At 41.9% G+C, this 19,935-nt stretch overlaps 1 protein-coding gene across 4 annotated transcripts; it reads left to right on the top strand.

The window, feature by feature from the left end:
• The first annotated feature begins 3,556 nt into the window (after window positions 1-3,556).
• On the top strand, window positions 3,557-19,528 carry postna (periostin, osteoblast specific factor a). Of its 4 annotated transcripts, XM_030101515.1 has the most exons (25): window positions 3,557-3,895; window positions 4,577-4,675; window positions 8,323-8,387; window positions 8,505-8,662; window positions 8,736-8,900; window positions 9,000-9,146; window positions 9,229-9,370; window positions 10,209-10,421; window positions 10,494-10,628; window positions 10,716-10,864; window positions 11,256-11,392; window positions 12,351-12,481; window positions 12,572-12,702; window positions 13,998-14,100; window positions 14,190-14,257; window positions 14,338-14,383; window positions 14,466-14,498; window positions 16,457-16,554; window positions 16,627-16,762; window positions 16,997-17,023; window positions 17,960-17,989; window positions 18,603-18,647; window positions 18,866-18,952; window positions 19,033-19,068; window positions 19,330-19,528. In XM_030101515.1, exons 1-25 carry the CDS (start codon window positions 3,777-3,779, stop codon window positions 19,383-19,385), a joined length of 2,556 nt encoding a protein of 851 aa, XP_029957375.1. In that variant the 5' UTR covers window positions 3,557-3,776; the 3' UTR covers window positions 19,386-19,528. The 4 variants fall into 4 exon arrangements, with proteins under 4 accessions (XP_029957375.1, XP_029957372.1, XP_029957373.1 ...); XM_030101512.1 differs by having other exon boundaries at window positions 16,457-16,762; XM_030101513.1 differs by lacking the exon at window positions 17,960-17,989 and having other exon boundaries at window positions 16,457-16,762.
• The last annotated feature ends 407 nt before the right edge of the window (window positions 19,529-19,935 follow it).

Genomic DNA, 19,935 nt, shown 5'->3' with positions numbered 1-19,935 from the left:
TAAGAATATTACAGTCGTTCAGAGGCTGCCTTTTGAAATAAGTCATTTGCTTCTCTTAATCACTTTATATCATAAAGCTTAAAGTACAGACAGCTTCCAGAGATTTAAATTAAGAAAAAACCAAATGCATTGATTTTAGATTCTTCTCCAGTGAAGAATAATGCGCTCCACACTAAAGGGAATCCCATTCAGCCATTAATATTTTATTCCAGTAAATTTTCAAACAACAAACCCACACAGAGACATTCTCTGCAGCTTAGTGAAGCAACTTCATAAAAGGGTTTATGTGTTCATTTTTCAGCTGATAATGTTTTATCCACTCCTCAAGATGTGTGAGCGTTTTACCCCAAGAAAGCAATTATTCAGTAATAACATTTTGTGCCGAGCTCTCGATGTTCTCCTGAAAGGTTTTGTTTCTTTTTATTTATTTATTTATTTTCATTTTTACTCCAGCAGTTATTCCATTACATTTGTGTCTATGACAGCAGGACTGGGGCCACTGAAACCATTTGATTGATGACAAACCTGCTCTGTTTTACTCTTGCTACTGTGTCCTCTGCGTGCCTGCGTTTTCTTCTTGCTTCATCTTGCTCTCAAGTCTCCTCTCTCTTATAGTAACTTCACAGAAGAGAACGTCCAACTCATTTATGGCATTGTCATGTTGTTTAAAAATTCCCATGCAAGCAGAAGAAGAACATGCGAACAAATCACAGACAGCCTGGATTAAAACCATATCAATCAACAGAAAAGAACGAGGGCAATATCAGGAGGCAGTACTTTAATGGGATATTAAATGGTACAATTTTAAATTCTTTATTCAAGCCTTTATTCCCAGTGATTTACACTGTAATCATACAATAGCCAGAGACAAGCTGAAAGCATTCCTGTGTGAGGTTTGATAAGTCTGAAGGTTTTAGTCATCCAGCTTTGTTCTGTTGTTAAGTTAAATGGTTTTGCTTGAGGTTTTTTTTTTTTTCTTTTTAACTCTCAGTTCATTGTAATGAGACCTTTCGAATGGGAAGCAAATTCAAATAGGACCAGTTGCCTCAATGATGCAACTAGATGTGTGTGTTTTCTCGAGTCCAAGGCAGACCAATCAAATTTGGTTAAAAAAAAACAAAACAAAAGTTTAAACAACATGCCCTGTTTTATAGTTAAGCTACACGATATGTCTGGAAAAATGATGTATACATAAAAAAATGCAGAAACTTTCTCTTGCTGTCCTCCTCACAGACTTTTCCCCCTCTAAATTTATTGTATTTATCTGCTCTCTGCCACCTCCTCGCTGTTCTGCTCAGTGCCCGGTTATTTCTATCAGTGAGCAGCTTACCAAGCAAATGAAAAAAATAGATGAAATATTCAAGAGATGATGAAACTGCTCCATGTGTGATGAAAAGGCTGTGCAGAAATGCTCCGGGGGTTGTAATGTAAGCAGACTGTCACAGACGAACAGGAAAAACTCAGGCCGAGTGCACGGACTCTCACACGCAGAGACATGCGTCTTATGGAAAGCCTGATACAGCACTGAGCCCCGACATGACTCTCACACAGCTGAATTAGAATTCAGTTCAAAATGCGAGTGGACATTTTGTCATGACAAAAGTTACAAAAATATTTATGAATGAATAAATGGATGCATCTAAAGAAAAAAGATATTTTCATTAAAATGATTAAGAATAAAAGATCATGTTCATTAGAATGTTTGGATTAAGTATTCAGCAGCAGCACAAATTCATGAATGTTCATTACAAAATACATCCATCCTTCCATCATCGAGCACGCTTGTTCTATTCCTGGGTCACGGGTGGCTGGAGCCAATCCCAGCTTCATATGGGCGAGGGCGGGATACACTCTGGACAGTTCACCAGGCCAGGACCAACAGCCAGTCACACTCACGTTCACACCGAGGGGCAATTTAGAGTCACCAGTTAACCTCACTTGGATGTGTTTGGACCGTGGGAGGAAGTCGGAGAACCCAGAGGGAACACTCACACACTCACTCACACACTCACTCACACACTCACTCACACACACATGAGGAGAACATGCAAACCCCACACAGAAAAGACCAATTCATTAGACATTAAAACACACACACACACACTGAATCTCAGTAATTGTTCTTTAAAGATCGAGTTCCATTATGAGGTAAACGATTTTGTCTATTTTCGCAGAAACAACATCTGTTGTTTAACCTGAGGAAGAACTGAACATATTCAACAGTCTCTGATAGCAGTTAGAGTAAATGGCTGTACTTGCAGTTGCTCCCCACCAGAGGGAGACATCAGCTCTACGATAACATTTCTGCTCTCTTCTGTCAACATGTTGAACCCCAGAACCACTAACACCAGAGGAGTGTGGTGTGTGTGCTGCAGGCTTTGTTCCAACATGAAGACATTTATTTATGACTCTTAGTGCATAAGGAAATCCTGGAGACGTGTGTGCGTGGTTTAATTCAGCGGCTTATCTGAATTTAGAGATACCGTTGAAATACTCCCAACACCTCTGAGATAGTGCAGCCTCCTGGCTCCTGCTGCTTCTGGGATCTCAGAGGTCAAGTGAGTTCACAACACTCCACGAGTGTGTGATGTGCTGCTGTTACATAAGCTCAACATTCAGACAAACAGCATCCTGGAGTCATGTTAGGATCACAGCCTTGGAAATAAGACATGTTCCTATTAGCGGGGCCCCTTCTGTGAGGTAATGCCGCCTGTCAGCTGGGGAGCCTTGACCTGCTGGGTCTGCAGTTTGAAGCGTACCTGCTTCATGTTCAGAGCAACAGGCCATGGTGTGAGGAACCTGCTTCCTGATGATTTAGGCCTTGAGGAAGGATCAAATCTGGCTGGGGGGGGGATGAAGACAGCTGTGGGAAAAACTGCGACCAAGTAAGAGTCGAGCTGATGAACGGCGAACATGACAGCAGGGAGGATGAAGGGAAACAAGGAGCGTGAAAGGGAGTGGAAGGGAGGAAAGGCTGTTGGAAATAATGAATCCACCACATGAAAGTAAAACCGAGGAGATCGGTCTCCCATTGGTGCTGTGAGGAAAACTACAGCCAGGCTCTGTCGAGAGAAAGTGTAAAACTGTGATTTGCAGAGATTTATCATCTTGTTTCTCAAAGTTTGTTTCAAACTTTATCGTAAGCCTATTAGAGACTTTTAAATCTTTGTTTATTTCTCACACGGTGTCGCTAAGTAACTCAAGATCAACATCAGATTACAGTGGTTTGCTTTGTGAGTGTGTGTGTGTGTGTGTGTGTGTGTGTGTGTGTGTGTATTTTCTAATTTATGCATGTTTTTTTTAAACAGTATTACTCCTTCCATAATGATTAATCAGCTGGAAGAGAAGCTGTTATTATTAGATCAATGCAAACTCTGGTGTGGTCGGCGTTCTGGGATGTGACGGTGGTCAAGACATTCGCACAAAATTCATGTGAAAAAGCAAGTGGGAGGAGGAGGAGGAGGAAGCAATGAGCTTATGCACAAGTCAGGGTTGGAGGGGGGATTTGTGCAGAAGTGAAGGGTGTGTTCGGGTGAGAGCAGGACGCAGCCGTATGGTAAAGACAGTGAGGGAGTCAGTGGGTGTGTTAGAGAGAGGGAGGCTTATTGCTATAAAAGCTCCCTCTCTCACGTGTGCTCCCATATCTCCTGTGTATGTTTTGGGGTGTGTGTGTGTGCTTGTGAGTGTGCGTGTGTGTAGATATTTCACAGGACAAGAGGGCTGCGAGTGTGTGTTTGTACCTTTTTTGCAGCACAAAGGACCGATTATTCCCCAGGATGCACCAGTTTCTAGTGGTGACCTTAGCGCTGGTGGCGCTCTGCTCCCCGGGGAGCGTGGACTCTTCAGCCTATGACAAGATAGTCAGCCACAGCCGCATACGGGCCAGGAAGGAAGGGTAAGGAGGGGGGCACGGATAAAAGACGTCAGAAAGCTTGCAAAAGTTTTTTTTTTTTGTTTGCTTTTTTTTAATTTTCACATAACTGACAAAATCCACTCCTGTGTTTTGTATCGGCATAAAAATAAAAGTGCATAAATTCTACGATAAAGAACAAGCTGGTAGGAAGGAACCAAACATGTTGGATTTGTATTGTTTTAATCATTCTTCAGCTTATTTTTCACTCCACTAAAGTGCTTGTTTATCACTATTTAATTAACAGGGCAGCCAAATTGATTAAATAAAACATTGATTGAAACCATAGTGGAAAAGTCAATGCTGTCTCTGACATTCATCCACTAATTTGGAGTTCAAAGTTTGTACCGCTTTAAAAACACCTCGTTTTATTTGAATAATATGACAATACAAATACAAACTTTAAATAGATCTTCACTCTATGCACGAGTGGAGGTGGAAGTGACTTTATTTTTTGTTTCATATAATTACTCAACTCCTCCCGTCATCCTCTCTTCTTACCATCCTTCTTTCCTTTGCCTACCTGTCCACTCCTCCTCCTCCTCCCTCTCCCACCCTCTCGTTCATCTTCCACATGTTTGCATTCCTCCTCACCCCGTTTACCCTCGTCTTTGTCTCTCCCTCATCACACTCCTCTCGTCGCCCCCCTCCCTTTTCTCCGAACAGACCCAACGTGTGCGCGCTGCAGCGCGTCACCGGGACCAGCAAGAAGTACTTCAGCACGTGTAGGAACTGGTACAAAGGCTCCATCTGCGGGAGGAAGACGTGAGTCCTCACCGAGAGCCTGAACGGACGGTCTCAAATACATATTTCAACACTAACAGCTGTCGGACGTCCCTCACACAGGCGGCATGCGTTTTATGCTTAACACTGTGGCTGGTTTCTGCAAAGCAGAAGCATTTCACCACCCTCCTAACCTCTTATTATGACTCAATCAGCAGAGGTCGGCTCTGTTTGGCTGATGTTTGCTGGTTCTCCAACCTGCTCGCCCTTGATCGCTCTGCCCACCGTTGGGGAGAAAAATCATATTTTTCATGTTTTCTTTCACCAGATTCGAGTGTTTGCCATGTGTGCCCCTGCTTTGCATTGTGTGCAATTGGTATAATGAAGTTCAGGTATTTTTTTTGTTTTTGTTTTGGGAGCTGTTCTTGGAGAGAGCTGTAAGAAATTACTTGGAGCACATTTGGATGTTGCTGATTTAAGTGGAGGCTTTGAGGCAAAGCTGGTTCCATTACCAACTTCAGTGATCCTCATGTGGAAAAAGCCAAATCTGAACTCTTTAACAATCTAAAATTTGTGGGAAACGCGTTGATGGTTTCATTGGATCCATTTATTCTTCTGACTAAATGTCAAATTATTTGATGTTTCGATGAAAAAACATGGTAGAGCTGATGGAGTGTAAGGCTCGGATGGAGCTCCGCTGGCTTACTGGTGACTGAAGCACAGGAGGTGAACTCCTTTAACACATATGAACATACAAGAACACACATGCTGATGTGGGAACAGCTGCTGCAACTGGAGTACCTCTTTGTTTTGTGAAAGATGCCATTCTTTGATTACATTACATAACACATCAAACAACAAAATATTTCCAATATTCACATTGAAAAGTCTGTTTTTTTTTTTGTTTAAACAACCTATCAAATGGCTGTGGTTGTATTTTAAGACCTTTTTGTCTTTTTATGTTTAAAAAGGGCTTATCATAACTTATAAGAAATCATGAACCAGACAACAAAAAGTGATCAAACACTGTAGAGAGGACTATACATGTTCTCTTCAATCAGAAGAATAATGACTTTGACTTGATAAAGCTGCGATACACAAATGAAAGCTGAAATTGAATTGATATGTGGTAAAGTCATGGGAACTGAGCTCTCCCCGTCTGGCTGCGGTCACACTGAGGACATTGTTCTGCCGCAGTGGAGGAAATCAACACAGCTGCGGTTCATGTCTGAGCTGGACGTGGTGCTGATGACAGATTAGGAGAAGTTGTTGGAGTCGACAGTAAAGCTGGTCGGCACCATAACGGCAGTAGTGTTGGTGTCAGAGTAAAACCTGAAGAAACCCATACTGTTGACCACGCATTGTGCTCATGTGAATTGAAGCAGCTATTTGCTTTTTAAATAATCTGCTATTAATATAATGATTCCTTAGGGGGGTTTTTTTGTATTTAATTATCTTAAAAAACAAACAGAACCAAGTCGCTCGAGGCTCAGGTGGAAGCAATTTTCTTCAAACCGATGCGTGTTGGGCTACAGGCACAACATGAGGACTTGAAACGAAACTTGCGGTCAATCCAACATAATGTCAGATGAGCAGTAGAGGTATGTAGAATCAACCAAAAATCCACATTTCATGTAATAACGGAAACACTGCTGCAGTAATCAAGACGCCACAGAGGCACTGGGTATTGATTACATAACAGTTGTAAAGACGAAGCTGTAATGTTTTTGTCCGGTGCCACACGCTCTATGCAGTGTCTGTGACCACAGAGTGTGTATTCTGCCCCATGTGCACACATTATCTCATCTGGAAGCCACATTGAGCCGTTTCATACAGAAACACTGCCAGGGGCCTAGTTACCGAGCACTGGATATTTTCTCTTTGGTCTCCACCGCAGCTATTATCCTGTCAGAGCGCAGCCAGGGAGCAATGACTTCATAACTTCCTGACAGCCAGTCATGTGTGGAAAGTTATGGATTTTTTTATTGTAAAATTGGTGTCAAAGTAAAGACGGATTGTTAAAAGTCGCTAAAAAGATAAAAGTCACTAAATTATATATTAAAAATCCTCCTTCCATCCAAATGATCAAACATATTTCCATGAAAAGTTGCATAATGACTGGAGTATAGGGAACGTGGCTGCCAGCAGTCATTTCAGGAAGTTAAAGGGCGTTTAAAGTGAGGAAGCTGAGAAGTACTTTTCTTTTGCATATAATATCACTGCTGTTCATTTCTGAGAGGAAAGAGCTGTTATTTGTTTTGAATGTAAAGAGAACCAGCCGCACTCTGGAAGTCTTTCATTTTGAGGCCAAACATGCTCCCAGGAAACCTCTGTAAACAAATGTTCCAATATCTGACTGGAACCTGTGTCGTGGTTGAATTAAACTTATTCAACAGCTTAAAGGGCCTTTTTCTAACTCCCATAGAGGATCCTTGTTGAGCATCCAGTTTTGACTCACTACTTAATGTGTTTATTTTCTGGAAGGTGTGTGTCAAGCTTGGGAGAAGCCCCAAGCAAATCCTTCTTCTGGCTACAATTGACGTTTCACGTTCAGTAAAACTCAACCTGAAAAAAAAATTAATTATGCTTCCATTAAATCTACATTACTGACTCACAGTACCGGCCCGCTCACAAATCATTCCGTCGTTCATAACACTGCAGTAAAAGGCAACCTGAGTTCTTGTAAACTGCACAGTAGATGAAGGAGTACGGGTCGACTCCTTTGGCACGCTTCGTGTCAGCAGATCCCCTCTCCTTCCTGTCAGGATGTTTCTACTTGTTTGAGCTGTGTTTTCACAAGTTTTTATGAGCTGTTTCTACACACACACACACACACACACACACACACACACACACACACACACACAAATCTAAATCTGTCTAGTGTCTGTATGTCAAGATTTTGTTTTTCTTGGAGATTTTCATTGGATTTCTGGAAAAGTAACAGCAGATGCTCCTGTGTCAGGAATATTAACTTACATATATACACAGAATGCAGTGCAAGGTGTAAATTATTGATTTGGTCAAGAAAGTGGTAAGAGTGAGTCTTCATTAAAGTGACCTCTGGGTTTTATTTAGCAGATGGGACTCACTTGCAGTTCTCTAAAGCTGTCTGTTAGTCAGACTCTGCTTTTCCAACTTGGGTTTTATTTCTTTAACTGGGCTTATTTGATGTCTGAGTTTATTGCTATTGAATGAAAGATTAGCCATGTTGGCTAAATCTGCAAAGTATCTTGGGCGAGTCTTCACATTCAGTCCAGCTTTTCTTTTTTTCTTTGGTTGGCTTGCTGGGAACTGCGTGAACTCTTCCAGTGTGTTAATGGAAGAATTTACCAAAGCAATCTCATGCTAATGGTTTGGGGTTTTTTTGTGCTTATTATTCTACTCTCCTTACTAGCGCTTCACTTTATTTTTGCAACTTTGTATTATGCTTTGTCTGCTGCTGGATTGTTATTTCCTCACTTGATTCCTACTTTGCCATTGTGCCATAACTTCATAAGCAGCTTTTTCTTTGTCAGGATCCTTTTACTTGCATTCTGTTTGCACTGCATGTTGCTCTGTGGCAATTTCACTTGAATTATTGCAACTATGATAAAAAACTGAAGTATCCATTTGATATTGTGAAATTTATTTTGTCTTATTTATGATCATTTAATTGCCGGATTAAAACTCTGTGCTTCTTTTTGCAGCGAGGTTGTTTATGAATGTTGCCCTGGGTACATGAACCTGGAGGGTATGAGAGGATGCCCTGCAGGTATGTGCCTGATCTGATAACGTTAATATCTGTAGTAATTTCCTCATTATGAGGGTAATTCAAGGCTTTCAACACGTCACTTTGTTTTAATAAAAATGCCTCTGCTTCTTCCCACAGTGGCTCCCATTGACCATGTGTATGGCACACTGGGGCTCGTAAAGGCCACGACCACGCAGCAGTACTCCGACATATCCAAGCTGAGGCCAGAAATCGAGGGCAAAGGCTCCTTCACCATGTTTGCGCCAAGCAATGAGGCCTGGGATCAGCTAGACCCTGTGAGCTTTCAATGTTTTTGAGAGGAGCACAATCATATTTACTGACTTTTAACTGATGGCGTGACTCCCACAGGAAGTGCGGGCGGCGCTGGTGAGCAATGTAAACGTTGAGTTGTACAACGCTCTTCACTTCCACATGGTGAACCGGCGTCTTCTGACCAAAGACATGAAGGACGGCATGACTTTCACGTCTATGTACAATGACTTGGGACTTCACATCAACCACTACTCAAACGGGGTCAGTTTACTACAAAATGTAGAAAAAGAAGCACTTGAAGTAAAAAATGTGTTTGTGATTCAAACAATGTTGTTGATTTGGCGTTTCTGCTCTGTTAAGATTGTGACTGTGAACTGCGCCAGGATTATTCACGGTAACCAGGTGTCTACAAACGGCGTGGTGCACGTTATCGACCGGGTAATCAGCGCCGTGGGTAACACCATCAAGGATCACTTGGAAGTCAGCGATGAGCTCACCTCTTTCAGCGTACGTAAAATGCACAATTTAATGCTGATCTTCCAAAACGGGCAGTGAATTGTGAGCGACTGTAACATATGGTTTTCCACAGACTGCAGCTTTAGCCTCTGATCTAATGGAAAAGCTGGGCCAGCCTGGCCACTTCACTTTGTTTGCGCCAACTAATGAGGCGTTCGAGAAACTGGGCCCAGGTTACCTGGAACGTATTCTGGAAGACAAAGAAATTATTTCAGGTACATTGTGCTTGATGTGCACTGATCATGCTATAACTAGTAGCCTGAAGCCTTTACTGATTTTATTGATGCCTCTGACTTTTCCTTTAACTTCTACTGTTGGTCAGACCTAATGTTTCATAGTGGATGTTTATAATGAGGTGACAGATCTCCTTTGTGAGTTTAAGATATGTGTTTTGGATACGCTGCCAAGAAATGAGCTCCAGATATTCATGCCCCCTTCAAGATTACCATGGTGCTCTCTTTATCAAAAATCATGTCAACACTTTGATGTCTTTTCCACCTAATTAATTTAACACACACAAAAAAAAACCTGTTCACAAGACGGTAAATAAATAGCTGATCTCTTTATTTGCTGAATCACATGAATGGGTGAGCAGACAGTCTCCTCTGCAAGTGGTTTCCTCTAGGACCACAGTAAATTCCAAAGATAAATTCTCAGACACTTAGGAAATACAATTTGCTAAGCAAGTCATGCTCAAGCAGCCTCAACAAATGCAAGATGATCTTTTTGTCGTAGTGGGCCCACAGAGATATTTGGCTCTGCTGCGCTCTGCTGATTGCATTTCAGTCTTTTTTGTATTTGGAAAGTTGTTGGCAGTGCATTGCTTTAGTAGGCCTGTTAAACTTGCATATTTTGACAGTCGGATTTGGCCAGAGGTGTAATCTCATATCATAATGTTGATAGAAGTGTCAAAGTGTTTGTAACGGAGCTGGTAGAGTAGTTTCCCATGTTTCTCCTACTGTAAAACTTTGGTAGCCTGTACAGACAGAAAACTTGGGCTTAAAAAAAAAAACATGCCTTAAAGTCTACTTTTTCATTTGTCCTGTCTCTCAGCCCTGGTGAAGTATCACATGTTGAACAGCGTCCAGTGTGCAGAAGCAATCATGGCGGGATCAGTGTATGAGACCGAAGAGGGAAGCACCATCGAGATTGGCTGTGATGGCAGCAGCCTGACCGTCAACGGCATCAAGATGGTCCTGAAGAAGGACATTGTGGCTTCCAATGGCGTCATCCACCTCATAGACCAGGTTCTGGTGCCAAACTCAGGTAAGACATACAGCAGATTCACGCCAGACCTCTATGTGCCTGGTTTCCTCTGATCAATTCGATTCGTCTCAGCCAAGGAAGTGATGGAGCTGGTGGGAGAGTCGCAGACCACTTTCAGCGACATGATGTCTGAGCTGGGCTTAGCCGCCGCCTTGGGTCCAAAGACTGAGTATACGCTCCTCGCTCCTGTCAACAACGTCTTCACTGGTACGCTAAGCCTCTAATGTATTCTTTCACACAACAAATTGGCTCAGTGAATTATTATGAAAGCAACCATTTGTCTTTTTCGAACAGATGAGGTGATGTCAACAGACCAGAGCCTGCTGAGGTACATTCTGGAAAATCACATCTTGAAGCTGAAAGTTACTTTGAGTGAGCTCTACAACGGACAGCTGCTGGAAACACTCGCTGGCAAACTGCTCAGAGTATTCATTTACCGCACGGTGAGTCCTATGAGTGTGTGTGTGTGTGTGTGTGTGTGTGTGTGTTTCTTATTGCAACAGCGTCACAGATTCAGTGAGAGATATAAAGAAATGAAACAAGAGACAATGGAATCAACTCTGAAATCCATTTCCCAACAGTTACTAATTGTGAGCAGAGTTTGTTTTCATTCAGCTTTAAATAATTGCCATAGAGCAGTGATTCATCCACTGGTGGCTCTTGGTTCAGAGACGCAGATCATTTGGTTTTAATGTCTTCACTGTACAGCAGTGTTTTGCCACTGGATTGATGGTAAACAAGAGGACTGCGTGGAACTGCTTTACATTCAAAGAAATAGTTGTGTCGTGACCTGAAAACGTGTAACTTCAGTGGTTAAATGTTCCTCCCTTGCAGGCTGTGTGCATAGAGAATTCATGTATGCTGCGTGGCAGTAAGGAGGGAAGCAATGGGGCCCTGCATGTCATGAACACACTCATCAAGCCAGCCGAGAAAACAATGTATGAGCTCCTGGTCGCTGATGGACGGTTCAAGTAAGAGCTTTTTGCTTACTTTATACATAAAATGTTGATACATCAATTTTTCCATTGTTTATAACCACTTTATCCGAGTCAGAGTCGCTGTTAGCAGCATGTGTTGGGGAAACATGTTTTCGGAGTATTCTAGCTGTGAGGCAAGACTGCTTACCACGACATAACTGTGTGGCTCTTTAATTACTTTTTTATGACTTTTAATTATCCTTTGAACATAAGTATAGTGAAACACCAACTATGTTTTGAAAAATGTGTTTAGACACATTAAAGCACATCATCAGTCAGTTTTCCATCGACTGCATTACTCGGTCTCGGCCTCAGTTAACAAATATTTGCTGCTTTGCAATTTCTACCACTTTATTGCTCATCATCATCAACAACATAATCTTTTGAAGCAGCGGATGGGCTCGTCGTGTCCTTCTTGTGGTCTCTCTCCACTCACTCCTGTGTATTTAAAGTGGGGACATTTTATTGCGCCGCGACGATGCGCAGGCACCAGCGGAGGATAATTGAGGAAACAGATGTGTGACACAGTGGGACCACACAAGCCCGGCACTCTCACACAAATCCCAGCCCGACCTTCGCTGCCAAAGCTAGAATCCCAACTGACAAAAATAACAGGTACCACACAAGCAATTCTCGGTCCAAATGTGGTAACAATCTGGTCTGCTGGACGTACCTCAGCGCGCCATCACAGTTGGAGCTGTGTCCCCGAGAGGGGAAAAATATTGACCTAATATCTTGACAGTCTCCGCGGCATCGAAAAACAGACTTGCAGGCTTACTGAAAAATTAAATCTGGGCTGTCTGCTGTGGGGCTCAGTCACTACATAGCATCTTGTAAGGGAGGCAGGTTTTGGATTATACAACATGTTTTTAATTCATTTCTAAAAGTCAAATATTTCAATTAATTGATGAACGTCTTCCTTGTTTCCCCTAATTTACTTGATTAAATGTAGGATTTTCTTGTCACTGATGGAGACGGCAGGCCTGGATGAGACGCTAAAGCAGGAAGGCTCCTACACCATCTTTGCTCCAACCGACGATGCCTTTGATGGCCTCAACTCAGATGACTTTGACCTGCTTAAAAGTGAGTCTACCGACTCATCTCCATCGCTTTTATGCACCTCTGAAGCCTCATGGTGGGACTCATGTTTGCCATGTGTGTTTTCTTTTGCAGGTGACATAAATGCTCTGAGAACCATTCTCCTGTACCATTTGAGCAACGGTATCTTCATCAACGGAGGATTACAGGGAGGAGTCACCAATCTGCTGAAAACTCTTCAAGGCAACAACCTGCAAGTCCTTTCTGTACGTCAGCATGTGTTCTTCAGTCCCTTCAGTTTAATTGAAAGAGACAATGATCATCTATCAGCTGACAAAAAAACAAAACAAAAACAAAAACAAACAAACAAAAAAACATGGAGGAGCTTGAATTAAGCATTTTTTCAGTAATATAGAAAACTGTAAGGATCTGCAGGCCAGTTGATCATGGCTGTAGGCTATTTGCTGACTGCTTTAAAGTTTAAAAAAAATGTGTTGAGGAAGATAAATAAGTTACAGTTAAGTGAAATAAAATAGAAAATACTTTAAGAGTACCTTTTTATTATGTAACTATGCTTAGGTGACCGCACTGACCCTATATTGACAGACTTAAACTGGATCTGTCCCCATGTTCTCATTCAAACAATGGCTTCAAAGAGTCGTTGCTTATCGTCTTCAAAGCTGCACAATCAGCTTCAGTCCCTGGAGAGATCCCAGACGTAATGAAACCTGGCATCCTGTCACTTCCATCAACACCCACTCCCTGGATTCACCCTGGAGTCCCGCTTCCCAGCCGGATGCCCTCCCGCTCCACCTGCTTTTTCTCTGTCAGCTTTGCTTTCTGCGTTCCAGGCTCATCGTCAGCTCACCCTTTACTTCAATTTTGGCTTCCTGCATCTCCCATTGTTCTCTCAAGTTATCAGTCAAGATCTCACATCAGGCTTAAAGGAGTTTCTTTATAAACAGAGGAAAGGTTGTTTGAGGGTTTTCTTTCCAACCGCAGGGTGGGCGAGTCAGTCATCCGTCAGTCAGACAAAAGACGGAGGCACTGATTGATGGAAATTTGAAGTTCAGTTATTTAAAAAAGTAAACTGAAGCTGAAATGTTTGATTTAATCTGGTGGGTGGGAAGAGGAGAGAGAAAACAAAAGAGAACGATCACTTACTTACCCAGCATGCCTCATAATTGCTCCACTGCATGCATTTACATGGTTAGAAATCTATTCTTTTTGGTTGAGTTTTATTGATGCTTTTTTAAAAAAATATATACATTCAACACCAACAATAGATTTTAGGACATATAAATCTTGTGCAAAGTCTAGCAATTGTTCCTGTTTTAATACATCATCATAAAGCAAGTTTGTTTTTTTTTTCAAGATATTTTATAAAGAAGGTGTTTTGAAATTAATATCCAAAAATGATTGCAGCAATATTGTTATTTTATTCAAGAATTGTTCCTTCTACAGGTCCAGAAAATATTTAAATGATGGATCTGTGGAAGTACAGCTGCTGATAGTGCTCTCTACAGTATTTTTGTTTTGTAGTGACCGTTTCTGTTTGCAGGTAAACAACTCCATCCATGTGAACTCTGTGGACGTTCCCGACAGTGACTTAATGGCAACCAATGGCGTGATCCACGTGGTGAAGAACGTTCTCTATCCTGGGGGTGAGTGCAGCAGCATACAGTACCTGATGTTCAGGTAACAAGGATACATTCTGTCATTTCAATCCATATTTCTGTGTTTTCACCTGCAGATCTGCCGGTGGGCCGTCAGGACCTCCTGGTCCTCTTGAGGAAGCTGATTAGATACATCCAGATAAAGGTGAAAAAAATGAAAATGTGTAAAAAATATATAGAAACATATGGAATTTTAAACCATGAATAATTTGTGTTTTTTTGTAGTTTGTGTCTGGATTTACGTTTACTGAGATCCCACTCACCTTCATCAGTAAGTTCCTCTATATTACTCTGTAATGTTTAAGCCCTTTTGAATGCACGATGCATTAAAATCCAATGTTATGCCTTCACAGAAAAGACCATCACAACTACTCATTATATTGAAGGTAAGCCTATAATCAGCCTCATGATTGAATGATTTAAATCAACTTGGTCTTTAAATTACTTTAAACGCTGGCTGAATAGCTCGAAAGCCTCTGAAACTGGTGGATTGTCTTTCAATGAGTGTTTGAAATGAAATCCATCCTGAAAATGCAAACATTTTACATCTGCACCATTATTCCATTGAGACCTTTTTCCCAGTCCCATCTTCTTCTGTTTTTCTTCACCCTCTGTACTCCTAAAGCCCACTTGGCCCTCCTGGCTCGTTTAATCAGTTCCTGTTGGGATGAGGTAATTACGCTGTCAGAGGATAACAGGGTTAGCGACCGTAGCGTGCTCTTGGACGTTGCTCATTCAGCTGGGCTGAGTCCAGCGCACCACCACGCAAAAAATGAGCCTGCACCGAGGTATTAGGTAACATAGGAAAATTAAACCATCAAAGGTGATTAGATACGTTGCGTGGACCATGCAGCAGCAGCAGGTCAAGAACTGCAGGGCTTTTTCATTTTCAAAGATTAGCTTTCTGCTATGAATCAGCAAGAGTGAAAATCTATCTCTACCCAACTTATATACTGCTTTAGTCAATTCATGGCTGTGAGTGGGGGTGGAATCTATTCCCACCTGATTGTGGGTGAAGGCAGGAAAAACCCTGGAAAGGTCGCCAGTCCGTAAAGGGGCAGACATGCGGACTGACGGGTATTGAGTTCACCCCCACAGGCAGTATAGAGTCACCACTTAACCTCAAAAGGATGTTTAGAACACACATGCCAAGGGATATCCTCACTACCGGACAGGATGCTAACCAAAACAGCACAGTGTTCACTCTCTGGAGGTGGATTACTGTTCTCTGGAACCTTTGTGCTGACATGTTGGCCTCACTTTGTTTTATGAATCTTCATGTATTTTTCGCTGAGATATGCTTGAGGACATGCCTGGATTTGTAATGCACCACCATTCAATCATGACATTTGAGATGCTAAAGCGGAAAGTGATGAGAACACATTCTGAACATCTGATGCACAGAATCAAACAGCAGAATGGCTTTTGGGATGATGTTGATTTGTGAGTCCTTCCGAACTGGACGAGAGCCTCATAAAGCAAGATGGCCATCCTTCATATTGATCTACGCACCAGGTTTATACACTCATAAATACGAGTGGCATCAGTTTATTGCCTTCATTATTTAGGCATTAGGGGAAACGATTCCTCATCCAGATGATGCAGTATGTGAGTCAGACTTGAAAGCAACTTCACTTTTGATCATAATTTAGAAAAACCTCCCAAAGACCTTGTTTGAAGCGTGGACATCAGTCTGGCTCTGATTATCTGACTAGGCCACGTATCGGGGGACCCAAGTCCAAAGATTAGACACCGTTTCATACAAGCACACATCTGTCTGCTTTCATCTGCTGTGGAGTCAAACAGAAAGACCATCACTCAGAAGCTGTAACTATAAAAGAAGTGGAAGAATGTTCCTGGCTGAAGCTTCTGTTGACCCTGATTCAAAGTGAGATCTGTAATATTCATGCCCCGGGTGAGGGGTTTTGACCAATGTCTTATATTCATTAACTTTCAACCAAACATCTTTTTCTTAATATTGTTTGATGACTAAAGGACAAAGTCCAAACAACAGAGAGAAATAAAGGAATTAAGAAAAAAAAAGGATTTGTATCTTTACCTAATCAATTTGGCGTTTGCTTTCAATGGCATAAACATGGATTTCCATTTCCATGCATATTGGGTTCCAATGTTTGTCCAACAAACAAATGTTGAGGCTCTACTGTGACTTTCTCATTCCTACAAACGATCAATTTCATATCCATTCACATACTGAGTACTTCTGCTCATCAGGGAACAGTTATTCCATTCTCAGACTCTAAGCATGAACATGTGGAGGTATTTTGAAGATCTCGATGTCCAATGTGATTTTCCACAAATTGTCACGTTATCTCCCTCTCTGTAGTTCCTCAGTCGGAAAAGGTGATCCGAGTCATTGAAGGCGATCCGTCCGTCACCAAGGTTACTAGAGTTATTAGCGGGGGCGAGCCGACCATCACCAAGGTAACCAGAGTCATCGAGACGGAGCCGGTTGTCACGAAAGTGGTTGTTGAGGGCGAGCCTGTGATCACGAAGGTCACGAGGGTCGTCGAGGGACAGCCCTCCGTCACCAAGGTGACCAGGGTCGTTGAGGCCGACTCTTCAATCACCAAAGTGACCAGGGTGGTTCAAGGACAGCCCACCGTAACTAAAGTCACACGGGTTATTGATGGTAAGTTGAAGGTTGAAATCATTCATATTTTCAGTACAAGTTAAGTTAAATGTGTGCAACTGGTGACCTGCTTGCTAAATGAAACCCCAATTCCCAACATTCCCAAGTGCTGGGAAGAGTGGGAACTCAGCTGAGTCATACTTGAACTAGATGTCAATTGTATTTATTGTATTGCCAATTGTGTTTTGAGCCCAACATATCCAATAGAGACTTAAACAGATGCCTTAATTGCAGGTGCAGAGGTTGATGCAGATGGAAAGGGTGAGTAAAAAAAAAAAAAAAAAAAAATCAGGTAAACTTCTTGAAGTCCTGAGCTACAAAGTTTTACGCATCTTCTAACAGCTCTTTTAACAAAAGTGGTTCTGTTGCGCCGTCATCTCTTATAAATTTCATTACACATCGCATTTCACTTTTCCTTTGTGATCATCATTAATCAATTCATCAGACATTCATGGTTTGCATTAAATTCACTTTAAGGGAAAATGTATTGTGACATTATTTCAGTAACTATATGCAATTTAAGGTATTTTTAAAAAACATAATGAATGCCAATTGGCACGAAAGACTAAGTAGTTTCTGCACAAGCATTGACTTGATTGTTTTGGCTGGAATTTTCAGCTCCTCGCCATTATTTTATCTTTAAGGCTGCAGAAACATACCAGACACACACATGGTTTACATCCTGCACCGCTGCGGTTGGCTGCTGTCCAGCCACAGCTTGTGCTGCTGCAGGAGTGTGTGTGTGTGTGTGTGTGTGTGTGTGTGTGTGTGTGTGTGTGTGTGTGTGTATACAGACCTACTAGAGATTGCAAAAGCAACACAAGCATCATTCTATACACTTAGAACTCTTTATAGCTGTATTACAAACTCACTGACACACATCCAGCAGCTCACGTCTAACCAATACAAGCAGATTTACTCAGGCTGAAATTCTTTAGCCTGTCTTTGTGTCTATTTTCAGATCTCGAGTGAGAACAGTTCCATAGCATGAGAAATGAGCCCATTTTTCCACCATTCTGACAGTTTTACATGTCTGATTTATCATTCTATCTCAAGTTCTTATTCTAAGTCCGTGACAGTGTCTAAGAATATTCAACTGCTAAGACAGTTTCTTCATCTTTAATGCTCACAGCTCAGAATATTTTCACAAGCATTGTAGTCATTGCAAACTCATTTTGGTTTATTATGCTCATATAGGCTCATTAAGGAAACTTCGTAAAGAAATCGGTGAGTTCATGCAGTCCATGCCATGGTTAGGCACATAAAACTAAAGAAAACGTGGTGGTTTGTAAACTCTTCTCGGACTATCTGTGGTGCATCATGAGCTGGATGTCTGTTCATCTCACCATGTAACCATCTGATTTAATCTCATCATCCATGTTCTTGTCTCTCTGGCAAGAAGGCCGTCACTACTTATTTCTTATTTGAAATAATGATCATGTGTCAGCAGTGTGCAAATTATGATGCGCCACTTTGGGGAGGCCGGCTCGGGCCTTCGGGCCTTTGGGTGCAGGGGCAGGCAAGCTTTGATCTGTTTTCAGCTACCGCTGCTTCTCTGGTGTCTTGCAGCTTACCTTTTTTGGGCTAAGATAAAGAACTCGCTCTGAGCTGACAGCCCCACTACACACCTGCACCTCGCACTCTGCGCATTTTACTGCAAGTGTGTGTGTGTGTGTATGTGAGTGTGCTTGGCTCTGTGCTGGCGGTGGCGGAGGAGGTGTTTTTTTTTTTTGTTTTTTTTATGGGGTGTATGGTCCTGTCAGTGTGTTCATCTGTCAGTCAGCACAGTTGCTAAGTCGTTAAGTGACTTTCAACACCGTTCTCCGCTGCCCGTCTGAAGGTGGAGCCAGAAACACCAAGGTTGACCAGCCTCATATCATTGAGGGTAGGGTTTCCAACAACTCTTGACACCAAACAGGTTTCTGTGAAATTTTTTTTTGCTGTGTTTGAATTATTAATATCTGCAACTGATCTATAATTGATTCCTCAAAGGTAGGAAATCAATAATGAACATTCAGTACCTGTATAAAAGTGTATCCTATGTTGGATGAGAGGGGAAACGTGTTCAGTCAGAGGTAATGGTTTTCTCCTCCGGACCTTCAGGCCCAGACTTCTCCAAGATCACCACCATCCACGGAAACCCAAATCTGCTTGAAGAGGAATCGGAGAGGATTACCAAAATAATTAGAGGTAAATAAAGCAGATCGTCTTGGAGTCTGTAAGTCCGAATGCGCTGATTGAACGACTGTCTCTGAACTGTCTCTTCACAGAGGGAGGTAAATTCGCTGCTGCCAGGAAAGCTCCAGGTAAGAAGACGATTAGCCGATGATGCATTTATCAGCACAGAATGTTGGATGAGAAAGAGAAACCTTTGCCAAACATCCTGATAATTATGGCTGGAAAATACGCAAAGCCAAAAAAACACTGAACACATTTATCACTGCTTCTTTACACTTTTTGGCAACCACTTTCTTTCCCGTATCTGCCATCGCTCTGTTTCATATCTCACTTCTTTTCTTCTACACATATTTTTGTCTTTCATTAACGGTCTTCCTCGTCTTTTAAAGCTGGAATGAGACGGAGAGCGAGGCCGGTCAGGCATCAGCGAAAGCCAAGGGAGTGAATCCAAAGGGAAAAAAAAACAACAAAACACCTTCTGGCTCACCGCAGAAACTGAATGCATCCCCATCGCTCCTGGTCGAGTGCTGGAGGAGTGAAAAAAAACCAAAAAAAAAACCAAACAAACTGTGGAACAATCGGGAGAGACTGAATCAATCTAGCAATTTCTTTGTCTAAACCACCTTTATGACAGATTGTTTCTTTGCTCCATCTGGACCATACTGTATGTGAAAAGGCATGTTGTGTAATAGCTATACACTAGAATACCCTCCGTGTAAGTAATGTAAGTGGGAAAAGCCAGTGGGGGTGAAAGGTAAGACTTATTCTACCGCTGACAGACTGTTTGCTTTTCGTGTGTTTAAACAGACTGCCTGGCAAAGACTTTTGTGGTGCTTGCATTCAATAAAGTGAATGCATTTCAATGAACTCGACAAATGGAACATGTTTCAAACAGCGTCTTGAACGCTGTATCTTACCTCTGTATGTGATCATAAGACAATTAAAGAATACAGGTTTGTTTTTTTTTCACAGTTTTGATTCCACTTTTACTCCTC

Source organism: Salarias fasciatus, chromosome 10 (assembly GCF_902148845.1).
Source record: "Salarias fasciatus chromosome 10, fSalaFa1.1, whole genome shotgun sequence".
Classification (NCBI taxonomy): Eukaryota; Metazoa; Chordata; class Actinopteri; order Blenniiformes; family Blenniidae; genus Salarias; species Salarias fasciatus.
This window is presented reverse-complemented; position numbering and strand designations above follow the sequence as displayed.